Source organism: Mustelus asterias, chromosome 11 (genome assembly GCF_964213995.1).
Source record: "Mustelus asterias chromosome 11, sMusAst1.hap1.1, whole genome shotgun sequence".
Taxonomy (NCBI): domain Eukaryota; kingdom Metazoa; phylum Chordata; class Chondrichthyes; order Carcharhiniformes; family Triakidae; genus Mustelus; species Mustelus asterias.
Window position 1 is genome coordinate 34298900 of NC_135811.1, and position 14559 is coordinate 34313458.

At 41.2% G+C, this 14559-nt stretch overlaps 2 protein-coding genes across 2 annotated transcripts in view; one reads left to right on the forward strand and one right to left on the reverse strand.

Moving 5' to 3' along the window:
- fank1 (fibronectin type III and ankyrin repeat domains 1) overlaps positions 1-7060 on the forward strand; it is a 59021-nt gene extending 51961 nt beyond the window's left edge. Inside the window, exons 8-9 of the mRNA XM_078222904.1 lie at positions 3305-3382; positions 7022-7060. Coding sequence (XP_078079030.1) covers positions 3305-3382; positions 7022-7060 — 117 coding nt within the window. The remainder of the gene's footprint in view (positions 1-3304; positions 3383-7021) is intronic.
- Positions 7061-10298: 3238 nt separating this feature from the next.
- The window catches only part of adam12a (ADAM metallopeptidase domain 12a), a 347620-nt gene continuing 343359 nt past the window's right edge, over positions 10299-14559 (reverse strand). Inside the window, exon 23 of the mRNA XM_078223418.1 lies at positions 10299-11964. Within this exon, the coding sequence (XP_078079544.1) occupies positions 11913-11964 (52 nt within the window). The 3' untranslated portion in view covers positions 10299-11912. The remainder of the gene's footprint in view (positions 11965-14559) is intronic.

Genomic DNA, 14559 nt, shown 5'->3' on the forward strand with positions numbered 1-14559 from the left:
AGAACGGGTGAATGTCTTTATGCACCAAGGAATTATAAAAGAGCAGGGAAATTTAATAGTAGAACAAATTTAAAAGCTTTGTATCTAAATGCACGAAGCATTCGGAACAAAATTAATGAGTTAACGGCACAAGTAGAAACAGAAGGGTATAATTTGGTGGTGGTTACTGAGACATGGTTACAAGGAGACCAGGTCTGGGAATTGAATATCTCAGGGTACTCAGGATTTCAGAAAGATATACTGAAAGGAAAAAGAGGTGGTGTAGCTTTGCTGGTGAAGGAAGGGATCAGCGCTGTAATGAGAAATGACATAAGAACGAGAGATAAAGATGTGGAAGCAGTCTGCGTAGAAATAAGAAATAGCAAAGGAATGAAGTACTTGGTTGGAGAAATCTATAGGTCCCCTAGCAGTATTCTGCAGTGGGGCACAGTATAAACCAGGAAATTCTGGGGGCTTGCAAGAAAGGTATGGCAATGGTGAATTTAATATGCACAGAGATTGGAAAAATCAAATTGGCAAGGGTAGCCTGGAGGCAGAGTTCATTGAATGTATCAGAGACTGTTTCTTGGAACAGTGTGCTGTGGAACCACCCAGGGAGCAGGCTATTCTGGATTGGTATTGTGTAATGAGGAGGGATTAATTGATGACCTCATAGTTAAGGATCCTCTGGGGAGTGGTGACCATAGTATGATAGAATTCAAAATTCTGTTTGGGAATGAGAAAGTGGAGTCCCACACTCGCGTTCTGGAATTAAACAAAGGAAATTACATAGGCATGAGGACAGATTTGGCCCGAGTAGAGGTAGGACAGCGGATGAGCTGTGGCAGTTGTTTGAAGAGATACTCAAGTCCTCACAGCTAAAATATATCCCAGTGAGGAAGAAAGATGGTAAGAGGGGTAAAAAACATCCATGGCTAAATAAGGAGATCAAGGACGATATAAAGACAAAAACTAAGGTATATCATATTGCAAAGGCCAGTGGCAGGCTGGAAGATTGAGAAGCTTTCAAACATAAACAAAGGGATATTAAAAAAGTGATAAAACGAGCTAAGGGTAAATTACAAAAGAAAACTAGTGCAAAATATCAAGAAGGATAGCAAAAGCTTCTATAGGTATATAAAAGGGAAGAGAGTCATTAGGGTGAATGTTGGTCCCTTGGAAGATGAAACCGGAGAGTTAATTGGGGGGAACACGGAAATGGCAGAGATGCTAAATCAATACTTTGGCTCAGTTTTCACGGTGGAGGATACGAGTACCATTCCTATAGGAACGGGCAAGTCAGAGGCAATAGAAAGGGTAGAACGTAGAACAATCAACATTGATAGGGAAAAGGTACTCAGCAAACTATTAGGATTGAGGGCAGATAAGTCCCCCGGGCTGATGGCCGACATCCTAGGGTATTAAAGTAAGTGGTGGTGGAGATAGTGTATAGTGGATCCATTGGTTATAATATTCCAAAATTCCCTGGACACTGGAAAGGTTCCAATGGATTGGAAAAATGCTAATATAATGCCTTTATTCAAAAAGGGAGGGAGGCAAAATGTAGGAAATTACAGACCAGTTATTTTAACATCTGTTGTTGGGAAAGTGTTAGAATCAATTATCAAAGAAGCAATATCAGGATATTTGGAAAGTCAAAATGCCATCCATCAGAGTCAGCATGGTTTTATGAAAGGCAAGTCATGTTTGACTAATCTGCGAGAGTTCTTTGAGAATGTAACAAGGAAAGTGGATTATAGGGATCCTGTAGATGTAGTACACCTGGTCTTCTGGGAGGTGTTTGATAAGGTGCCATACAAAAGGTTAATTCACAAGATTAGATCACGTCGGATTAGGGGTAGTTTATTAACTCGCATAGGTGACTGGCTGATGGACAGAAGACAGAGAGTCAGGATAAATGTTTTTTTTTCTGGATGGCAAGAAGTAACGAGTGGGATTCGGTCCTTGGCCCCAGCTATTTACAATCTATATTTACAACTTGGATACAGGGATAGAAGGCTCTATAGCCAAATTTGCAGATGACACAAAAATAGGTGGGACAGTAAATTGCAATGAGGAAATAAGAACCTTACAAATGGATATGGATAGGTTAGGAGAGTGGGCCAAAATGTGGCAGATGGAGTTTAATGTGGATAAGTGTGAGGTCATGCATTTTGTTCGGAAAAATGGGAAGGCAACTTGTTATCTAAATGGGGAGAGACTCTGGGGTGCTCCGGTGCAGAGGGATCTGGGTGTCTTCATTCATGAGTCACAGAAAACTAACATGCAGGTACAGCAGATAATAAAGAAAGCAAATGGAATATTGGCATTTACAGTAAAAGGAATAAGATTAGGAAGTATTGTTGCAACTATACAAGGCATTGGTGAGGCCGCACCTGGAGTATTGTGCACAGTTTTGGTCCCCTTATTTGAGGAAAGATGCAGTAGCATTGGAGGCTGTCAGAGGAGGTTCACTAGATTGATTCCAGAGATGAGGGGTTTGTCGTATGAAGAGAGATTGAACAGTTTAGGCCTATACTCTCTGGAATTTAGAAGAATGAGGGGAGATCAAATTGAGGTATACAAGATGATGAAGTAGACATGGAGTGGATGCTTCCTCTTGTGGGGCATTCTAGGACGAGAGGTCATAGTTTTAGGATAAGGTGTAACAAATTTAAAACAAGAGTTGAGGAGAAATTACTTCTCCCAAAGGGTTGTGGATGCTGGGACAGTGAGTAAATTTAAGGAGGAGTTAGACAGATTTTTAACTGGTAATGAGTTGAAGGGTTATGAGGAGAAGGCAGAAAAATGGGGATGAGGAGCATATCATGCCATGATCGAATGGCGGAGCCGAATGGCCTAATTCTGCTCCTATATCTTATAATTTAGCATGGCCAATGCATCTAACCCGCACATCTTTGGACTGTAGGAGGAAACCGGAGCACCCGGAGGAAACCTACGCAGACACGGGGAGAATGTGCAAACTCCACACAGGCAGTGATCCAAGCCAGGAATCAAACCCAGGTCCCTGGAGCTGTGAGGCAGCAGTGCTAACCACTGTGCCACCGTGCCATCCTTCGTGCCCTTTTGATTAGCAACCTTCACAATCTCCTCCCCTCATCACTCCCCTGGCACAATATGCACTTTAATTTCTTCCTGTTTGAGGTCTTGACCACAGTTAGTGTTTGGCCATCCATTACCAAATTTGGCCATGGTGAGATCTGGTTCGGTCAGTCAGTCATGTCCTTAACTATAAATTGACACTTCACACTGGGCATTCGAAGTTTCATATGGTTCATTATGTACCATGTATTTAAAATTGTAGATTGCCGTGCTCAACAGCCATGATACCCTGGTCCACCTACTGCTGAAGAATGGGGCTGATCCTTCTGTAACAAATGAGGTAATTATAACAGAGCCACGTTCGTGCTTTAAAATAGGCAGCTTCTTTTATCTGGTGATCTTTACATGAAATGAGATAGAATATCGAGGCTCTGAATTTCTGTGGGCCTTCAAGTACACCCCCGCCATAAAATTGTTTGAGAGTTCAACAATTCACTCCGGAAGTGGATATAAAACAGAAAACGCTGGCTGGCCAGCATCCGTCCATAGAGACTAACTGCAGGTTTTCAGCAAGTACGATGATTTGGGGAGATGGAGGGAGGTTGTGGGAAGAACTAAAGGTAATCTCTGTAAAGAAACAGAAGGTGAGTATTGAGGAGGTGTAAATGGTAATAGTAAATGACTCCCAACAGATGCTGTTTGCAGAAGTGGGGGTAGAGGCTATGACCAGAAATTCTTGAACTCAGCATTGAACCCCAGAGTCTGTAAAGTGTCTAATTGAAAGGTGAGGTGCTGTTCCTGGAACTTACACTGAAATTTATTGAAACACTATAAGAGGCCAAAGGAGTAGAAGTGGGCTGGAGAATTAAAATGGCAAATTACTAGAAGCTCGGAATCACGCTATCTGATTGAATGGATCAGATTGAATTGCAAGGCTGTCTTCCAATCTGCATTCAGTCTCCCCACTGTAGAGGTGGCCACACTGGAAGAAGTGCATGCAGATCTCTGTTTCACTGGGAAGAATTGTTTGGGCCCTAGACAGTGGGAAGGAAGGAATTAAAAGGACAAGTGTTGCGTCTCCTGCACTTGCATGGGAAGGGACTGTGGGAAAGAAGGGATTGTCAGGGGGGGTGATTGAGAAGCAACTGAGGTAGTGGTCCTGTCAGAATGCCGAAAGGGGAGGGAGGAGAAGATGTGTTTGATGATGGCATATGCAGGAGATAACCAAGAACAATCTAATTGAAGGCAAAGGCTGGTGGGGTGGAAGGTGTGGACAAGGGGAATCCTATTGTGCTTCCTAGCAAGGGAAGAAAAGTGCTGAAAACAGAATTGTGGGAAATGGAATGGACATGTTTGGGGCCCTTGACAACCTCAGTGAGGGTGGAATCCTCAGTTGAGGAAAAAGGAAGACCTAACGGAAGCACTGGTATGGAAAGTGGAATCATCAGAATAGGTACGCTGGTGACAGAGAAACTGGGAGAATGGAATAAAATCCTTACAGGAAGCGGGTTGGAGGAAGTGTAGTCAAGGTAGCTTTGCAAGTTGGTGGAGTGATAGTGGATATTGGTCAATAGCCTGTCCTCAAAAGAAAACAGAGACAGAAGAGTCAGGGAAGGAAGGGAAGAGTCAGAATAGACCATGTGAAAGCAAGTGGAAGGTGGAATTTATCCACGATGGAAAGAAGATGGTTAGGGCCAGGAAGCTGTACAGATGATGGAATGCATTGGGAGAGTTGCAGATGTGGGTGGGAAGAGACTTGACAAGGAAAGAAAAAGTTGAAATAAGAATAATATATTCATTTTGTGGGGCATAAATGGCCTTAACTGATTGATGGCAGTCTTGTTTGTGGTTCCTCGGAAAGAGATAGATGCAGGCTGTGTGGAATTGGAGCCTATAAAGTTGGAGGCATGGGGAGAGGAGTGCCAGAAGGTATAAGGTCAAAGATTGTCTTAGAAGTAATGCCTTGATGTTCACTTGTGGTTCAAGGTCCATGGGAGATAGAAGAGGTGTGAGAGAGTTTGGCACTCAGCCTCCACCAGACAATGGTTTGTTTGCCAAACACACCACCCGTGCCAGCAGGTTTGATGACAATTTTAGGCTGGACCCGAAAGAATGAAGTGCTACAATTTTAGGGGGAAGTAGGTTGAAGTGAGTGAAGGGAGCAGAGAAATTGAGATAGTCAATGTCACGCCCACAGTTCTCAATGAAAAGATCCAGAGAGGACAGGAGGTCACAGGGAGCAATCCAGGTGAAACCAGAATCCTGAAGATGAAGGTAAGTGTCCACTATGCAGGGGGAAGACTCCAAGCCAAAGATGTAGGTTGGCCTTCATAGTGAGAGGATTTGAGTATAGGAATAGGGACGTTTTGCCCCAATTGTATAGGGTGTTGGTGAGGCCACACCTGGAGTATTGTGTGCGGTTTAGTGCCCTTATCTGAGCAACAATGTCCTTGCTATAGAGGGAGTACGGCGAAGGTTTACCAGGCTGATTCCTGGGATGGCAGGTCTGTCATATGAGGAGAGACTAAGTCAGTTAGGATTATATTCACTGGAGTTTAGAAGGGTGAGAAGGGATCTCATAGAAACCTATACAGTTCTAACAGGATTAGACAGGGTAGATTCAGAAAGAATGTTCCCAATGGTGGGGGGAGTCCAGAACTAGGGGTCATAGTTTGAGGATACGGGGTAGACCTTTTAGATCTGAGGTGAGGAGAAATTTCTTCACCCAGAAAGTGGTGAATGTGTGGAATTCACTACCATAGAATGTAATTGAGGCCAAAACGTTGTCTGTTTTCAAGAAATTAGATAAAACTCTTGGGGCTAAAGGGATCAAGGGATATGGGAGGAAAGGAGCGGGGGGGGGGGGGGGGGGGGTGAAAATCAGGATATTGAATTCAATGATCACCCATGATCAAAATGAATGGCGGAGCAGGCTCGAAGGGCCGAATGACTTATTCCTGCTTCTAATTTCTATGTTTACTCAGGCAGCTGTTGGTGTTGATTCTGATATTCCCATTTATACCTCCTCTAGTCCGAGGTCTTTAGTTCCTTTACTTGTCTAATTACCACTTCCTTTTGCCTTATACCACCATCCGTTAAGTCGGTTAATCTCTCCTCAAAAGAAAGTGGAAATACACATTCCTTACCCTTTGCTTGTGACTGCATTCCGATGTGACACAAAATAAATAATCAACTAAACTTTCCTCAGCCAGGAATTGAATTCAATCAATCAGCTTTACGCACACTTTTATCAAAATGTTATTTGTGTTCCATAGAATCATAGAAACCCTACAGTGCAGAAGGAGGCCATTTGGCCCATCGAGTCTGCACCGACCACAATCCCACCCAGGCCCTACCCCCACATATTTACCCACTAATCCCTCTAACCTACGCATCCCAGGACTCTAAGGGGCAATTTTTAACCTGGCCAATCAACCTAACCCGCACATCTTTGGACTGTGGGAGGAAACCGGAGCACCCGGAGGAAACCCACGCAGTCACGAGGAGAATGTGCAAACTCCACACAGACAGTGACCCGAGCCGGGAATCGAACCCGGGACCCTGGAGCTGTGAAGCAGCAGTGCTAACCAGTGTTGTATGTATTTGAAATATATAATCAGTATTTTTCATAATACTCAAAAACATCAATACAGTTTTTTAGAAAGGTGTAGCCAATGTACATATTCCCCAAGATCTGAATTGGTTGCATAATGTATGTTAATAGAGTAGTTTAAGAATGGCATTTGTAGAAAAAGATGTCAACATGAGTGAGTTTTTAGACCTGCAGATTCTTACATCTCTCTCTGTTTGATTCCAGTATGGGACAAGTATCCTAGACATGGCCAAGTCCTTTAGCACAGAGGTATTTTACACCGTCGTGATCAATTTTATGGATTCAGTGATGGATCAATATTTTATTTACAGAATAATTAATTTTGACTGTTATCTGACGATGTATTGTTTATGTTCTATTCTACAGAATGTGATCAGTCTGCTGGAAGACCATGGGAGACGATGAAAATTTCCAAGATGAAGGAAGATTCAGGAAATACAGAGATTGCCGAGGTCACAGGCAAACTTATCCCAATCACTGGGAGTGCTGGAAACACTCAACAGGTCAGGCAGCATTTGTGGAGAGGAACGAGAGTTAACATTTCAGGTCGCGATGACGTCTCGACCTGAGTATTAACTCTATTTCTAACCACAAATGCTGCCTAATCTACAGAGTATTTTCAGCATTATTTGGTCTCGGATGCCCAGTGTTCTGCTCTTGTATTCATGTTTCACCCCAATCACTTTTTACTCACTGACTAAATTGTGCTTCTCAAGTTGGAAATCTTACTGGCAATAAATTATGTGTGTTAACATGTCTGAATATTTTTCAGGATTCCCTGTATTTTCTTGCGAGGGTGCAAGATCCTTTATTTGTCCATTGGTCTGTTTGGCTACATGTCAGTAAATCCAAGAGGCGTTAGATGGGACTGCCGTGTTTCTGCCAGTGCTTACTTTGAATTCGGTTGCCTGGACTACATCTGCCTCCAACTATCCCTTCAGTTAATGTTCCAACATCGGGCACCAGTAGCTTTTAACCATAATAAACAGGGCACCTCTCAGAGAGTTGTGATGCATTATATTAAAAAAAATTTAATCTTGTAAAATAAAGGATTGGCTTCTGGATTTTGGTAGGAAGTAGAAAATAATGTTAGAGATCACTTTATTTAAGAATGCAGCACAGAGCAGATCATCTGTTGACAGAGAAATGGACACAAATGTAAACATAATTTCAAATAAATAGGACATTTCATACTGAGTGGATTTGGTGACAATATGATCCAGTTTTTAATGATACATATCCGTGGACTCATGATCTCTCAGCTTTAGTGTGTTAATTGACTTAATGTGCATTTCCAACATATTCTGTTTGTATTTCATTTTTGCATCATTCATTGTTTGCTTTTTTATTTTTACTTTTTAATCAAGGTTCTGTACATAAGATTCAGAAAGAGAAAATTACTTTAGAATTCAGTATACAGGAGACTAAAAGAGTAGATAGAACATCTTTTCCTAATCATGATTTGATATGCTGAGCATAAAGGGCTGAATTTGTTTTGCAGCAGGTTTGTTCATAGAATCCTTACAGTGCAGAAGAATTTGGTCCATTGAGCCTGTACCAGCAACAATCCCATCCAGGCCCTATCCCTGCAACCCCACGTATTTACCCTGACACTAAGGGGCAATTTAGCACAACCAATCAACCTAACCTGCACATCTTTGGACGGGGAGGAAACCGGAGCACCCGGAGGAAACACAAAGGGAGAACGTGCAAACTCCACACAGTTACTTGAGGCCGGAATTGAACCTGGTACTGTGAGGCAGCAGTGCTAACCACTGTGCCAATGTGCCACCCTTTGGAGACGTGAAAAGCTACGTGCTTTACCTGCACACCTTCCCGATTTGATTTGACTTATTATTGTCACGGACATTAGTGTACATATTCCCGATACTTTATCTAAAAGCTGTAAATAGAGATTGCAACTAAAGTTGTTATAATTCAGAATGTCTTGTTTCCCAATAGTGGATTGTACTGCAATAGGTCATGATATTGGTTTAGTTACCGAATTCCGCTGTTAGATTTATGAGCAAAAGAGAAAAAGTTGGAAAATCTCAGGAGGTCTGGCAGCATCTGTAAGGAGAGAAAAGAGCTGACGTTTCGATTCCATATGACCCTTTGTCAAAGCTAAAAGGCATAGAAAGTGGGAGATATTTATACTGCAGGGGGAGGGAATGAAAGATGAGTCATAGCCACAGAAAAGGGTAAGCGGGGAGGGGGGGAGAAAAGGTAAGGGAAGGAGGATGAAGTAGGGGGAAGGAAAGAGGGAGGGGGGAAGAAAAATGAATAAAAACTATAAAGAAATAAAAGGTAGAGAACAGTAAAAAAATTAAATAAAATAGAATGAAAACAAAGGGGGCTGAGGTGGGGTAGAGCAAATCATCTGAAGTTGTTGAATTCGATGTTGGTGTTGATGTTGGTGTACCATCTTCTGGCTAAGCACATTACAGCCTTCCGGTCTCAACATCAAATTCAACAACTTCAGATGATTTGCTGTACCCCACCTCGGCCCCCTTTGTTTTCATTCTATTTTATTTAATTTTTTTACTGTTGTCTACCTTTTATTTCTTTATGGTTTTTCTTCATTTTTCTTCCCCCCCACCTCTTTCCTTCTCCCTACTTCATCCTCCTTCCCTTACCATTTCTCCCCCCCTGCTTACCCTTTTCTACATTTTACCTCTGTTCCATTCCCCCCCACCATCTCCATCTGTCACAGCTTACAGCTTCTCTGCCGTTTGGCCATTCACACCCTTTACTCTCTCTGGGGACAGTTACTAGCAGTCTTTTCCTCTGGTTTCTGTGGCTATGACTCATCTTTCATTCCCTCACCCTGCAGTATAAATATCTCCCACTTTCTGTGCCTTTTAGAAATCATAGAAACCCTACAGTGCAGAAGGAGGCCATTTGGCCCATCGAGTCTGCACCGACCACAATCCCACCCAGGCCCTACCCCCACATATTTACCCGCTAATCCCTCTAACCTACGCATCTCAGGACTCTAAGGGGCAATTTTTAACCTGGCCAATCAACCTAACCTGCACATCTTTGGACTGTGGGAGGAAACCGGAGCACCCGGAGGAAACCCACACAGACACGAGGAGAATGTGCAAACTCCACACAGACAGTGACCCAAGCCAGGAATCGAACCCAGGACCCTGGAGCTGTGAAGCAGCAGTGCTAACCACTGTGCTACCGTGCTGCTTTGACAAAGGATCAGCTGGACTCGATACATCAGCTCTTTTCTCTCCTTACAGATGCTGTCAGACCTGCTGAGATTTTCCAGCATTTTATTCTCTTTTGGTTTCAGATTCCAGCATCCGCAGTAATTTGCTTTTATCCAGTGTTAGATTTATAAGGTTGTTTGAAAGTCAAAATAAAGAGTTAGCTTCTGAGTAACAACCTCTTCTTGCAGCTATTTATTAAGTAGGTTGCTGTGTGTAAGGAAAGTTGGCATATTTCCCTGACTCACAGGGTTATTCTAAATGCTCTTTACGAAACAATATGTGGTAGACATCAATTTTTCACCAGTATGTGATAAGTAGAAATGTTAATCAATATTTCATAGTTAAAACACATGCATGGAAAAGAGATTCTTCCAGTCCATCTTTTCTAGCTAATGCTGTTATAATTTCACACATAACCAAATAAACGAAATTCTGTTCTTTATTTTGGTATAAAGTTGCTAGTGTGATCTCAAAGAATTAAAGTTCACTGATGTACAAAATAACTAGCGACACAACGGAAGTATTTGAACACTGAGTTTAGTGAATAATGGACAGTTCACAAGCATAATCTTGAATCAACGGCGGAGGAAAACGAACTGCGGAAGTGTTTCCCCGTCAAACCTAAAACATACAACAAGCTTGAACAAGCTTAAATGGAATGTTACATACATTTCATTTAAAAATAAGAGCTCTGAGTGGCTAGCTGACCTTCTAGTATATGTAAATGCTACAAAAATGTGGGTATAGTTTAATCAATAAACTACATCAGATACTAATAACAAGTCTGGAATTTTTAAAAATCATTTTACAAAATGTTTGACCTGAAAAGGAAACAATGCAGTGATTTGATTTGGGTGAATTCTGTGAATCAATCCAATCTGTGCTGAATTCCTCATCCGAATCTGATTTTCTTTTTAAAATTCCTGCTGCTTAAGAATAATAGCACATTGTGTTTATTGGTGCCCTAGTAACTTTAGAGCAAATACATTTATTCTGCTTAGTTGCAATTAGGCAGAATGTTTTTCACTGAAAATGATCACAATTATGACACTCAAGAGAATTTTTCCTTTAAGAAAATTCAGCTACTGTAAAAGTGTCTACCACAGTGCACTGCATTGCAATAAATATTCAACATAAATTAATAATTTACACGTACCTGAGCAAGTACACAGCACCATAAGGAGCCACAGCACCAAAAACAGGAGCTCAGAATCCCTTTACCTATCAGTTCTATTATAGTACACAAAATATGTTAAGCACCAACTAATTTGACCACAACTTTGGTGGTGTGAGCTTACCTCTTACAGTATAAGGATGCTTTTCAAATTGGTCAATCACTATCAAGACATGCAACACTCCTATTAAATTAAAATGCCTAACCATGTGGTTTCATAAGTCACACAGAGATTTGATTGATTTTATGACTGCAATATATGTCCTGCTGTCGTCCAACACTTCTACAATGAGTGGATCTGATTACATAATACACGAGGGCATTATGTCCATGTGGTGTCTTGTTTATACAGTGAAGGCACTCGTATATTTTGGTGCTTTTACTGCCTTAAGTAATTTGCTCTGATGACATATTAGTTTAAAAAAATGGAACTAAATGCATTTTTAGGGTGGAAGCAGACGTTACACCAAAAAACAGCCAGTGATATGGTACAATCAAGCCACTACAGCATGTTGCTAAGATTCTTTGTGGTACCAGGAGAGATTATTGATAGTGGGTTAGCAGGGCCACTTTCATTGTATAAAACATTGATATTCTATGTATCAGCATCTCCCAACTATATACACATAAAAATTATTTCCTCGTCTAGTTACGGGGAAAGGAATAGCTTGGCAGTCATCTACTCCTTGCCATCCTTTGCCCATGCCAGTCAAGAAATGCTGACGCAGATTATGGATATGTAGCAAAACCATTCCTGCTCGCAATGCTGGTTAATAAGAGGATACCGTCCATTTAGAATTTTCACATAGTGCAAACATGTTTGGTCAGTTGCTGGCAGGTAAAGTTCATCCATCATTTGATATCAACAACGTTGGTTAATTTTACTATATTGCTGAGGCTTCTTGGGCGCTGGTCTGAAAAAAAAAGAAGACAATAATCAATTCTTGCTGAAGTTAATCACAATGTTTTTATGTATTTGTTTGTTCCTGAAGGTTTGATATTGAATACTACTATTTGTTTGACTTTAGTCTTTCTGCTCTTTTAGCATAAATCTTAATCCACTTTAATGGGTTAGTGATGCCATCAAGAACAATAACTTGCATAGTCTTTTTCATGCAGTTAAATGTCGTAAGGCAATGCACAAGAGTGTAATCAGGCAAAAAATGACACAACCAAAAAAGGAAATATTAGGTCAAATAATGAAAAACTTGGTCAAAGATGTAGATAGTAAGGAGCATCTCAGAAGAAAAGAGTAGGGTTGAAAGGTTTATGGAGGGAATTCCAGAATGTTGGGCTCAGATGACTGAGGGCACAGCCATCGGTGGCGAGATGAAGGAAATGGGGAATGTGCAAAAGGCCAGAGTCAGAGGAACACTGAGTCCTCCAGAGAGTTGTCCAGCTAAGCAGATTACATGGAGAGGGAGGGGTGAGGCCATGACTTGAACATAAAGATGAGCATTTTAAAATCATTGGGCATGTCCTGTCCCACAGCAGTTCAGATCCCCAATATTGTAGGGCACAGTAATATATAGTCAGGTGAGATTGGTCATGGAATTCCTCAACATTGACTCTTGAATCCATGGGAACTCTCTTTGAAGCCACCCCACGTTGCCTGGACACCCGTGGCTGAGGTTGCGCCGTCAGCTGGACCAGAGAATTGTGCCACCGTGAATGGCCAGAAGATTCTGGCCAAGATAAATATATTTGGCTAAAATTATGAATGAATAATCTATAAAAACTAAGTTTTCATCAACAACACCCTGCATTTATGTATTATTTTTAACATAGTAAACCACCCCATCCTACTGTGGAAGAGGGGATTCTGACTAAAGTTGATACGGTGCCAAAGATTTTGCTGTAGCAGGTCATCTAACAGCATCTACCATTAGTTAGACTTGGCCTTGTATGCTTAGGTTTTGAAGTTTTTTGGGTGGCAAGTTGTTGTACTTGTGAGCTGATAACAGAGGGACCTGAGTGAACAGAAAAAGCAATTGTGGCTCTGTAATCAATCAGGCTGAAGGTTTCTGAATAAACTGCAGGGTCTGAGTGGGAAGTGTAAATTAGAATCCGTGTCAACTCAGGCTCAGAAAGAGAAATAAAAAAGGAAGAGAGGGAAAAGAAACAGAAAAAGTACTTTTTTATTCAAAATTTTACATTTTTAAACTCTCCAGCGACAATTAATACTTAAAAAAATGTGAATTCACACCTGTGCTAGTGAATATTCAGTGACAGAGAGGTTGATTGTAGTAATTAACACATCAACACTTATCATGTCATTGAAACGACAAGACTTATCTGCATATATCTGCATTCTGCAGTGAGTTGAGTTTGGATATACCACACAAACACAATGTCACACCATTCAATGCATGTCATCAGTGAGGCACAGTAAGAAGTTTAACAACACCAGGTTAAAGTCCAACAGGTTTATTTGGTAGTTTGGTACCAAATAAACCTGTTGGACTTTAACCTGGTGTTGTTAAACTTCTTACTGTGTTTACCCCAGTCCAACGCCGGCATCTCCACATCATCAATGAGGCAGACAGTGAGATAATGCTTTCACACAGTTAAGTGCAGAAACGTGCAATTTGGACGGAAACTTCTAGGTATTCACAAAGCTGCCCCTTACTTAAAAGTCCTGCATCAAGTGCGGTGACATAAAAGGTGATAAAGCTTTAGCTTTATCATTATTTTGAAAACAACATTTGGACCATTGGACGGGTGAGCAAAAAACTTGGTCAGTGAGGTAGACTTTAAAGAGCAATTTAAAGGAGGAGTCAGAGGTGGCGATGTTTTGGGAGGGAATTTCAGGCCTCCCGCCCTCAATGGCTGAAGGCAAGGCTGAAAATAGTGGGGCGGAGAGGAAGAAGTGGTAGAAGTGCACAAGAGATCCAGGTTGGAAGAATGCAGTTTTTTGGGGGTTGTAATGTTATCAGGAGAAGTGTGACCATGATAGAGTCAAATCTTTATTATCCAACACAAGAGGGGTGCCGGTTAAGCAAAATTGCTAGTTAATGGAGAGTTCCAGTTACCAATGGATACACTGCAATATTTGTAGCATAAACTAATATGTAAAGAACAGCATTCTTTTTACTTCTAATCTTCAAGAGTACATTAAAATAAATTAAGATATAAAGTAATACAATATACCAGGTACTCAAGAGAATTAATCTTCAGCATATTTTACAACTGGCGTGGGAGATTGTGCCCTTTTCCAAGCCCTGGATGCTGCAATGAATAAATCCCTGATGTTAGCTTGCCTATTTGCCGTCTGCCTTTTTCTGCATGAAAGCAGAGTGCCGAATGTACAACTGCATAACCTCTTATGTAACAAGTAACAAGTCTGCCTTTCAGCCAATTTACCCAATGTGATCAAATTTAACAAAAGCTGAAACAGCATTTGCTCAAGTTATTTTCTTCTCTTCATTATAATCTTCTTCACAGCCTTTTTCAGTCTCCTTTGGCTATTGAGGATTTGCAACACACTCTATGATTTCTGCATCATGAAT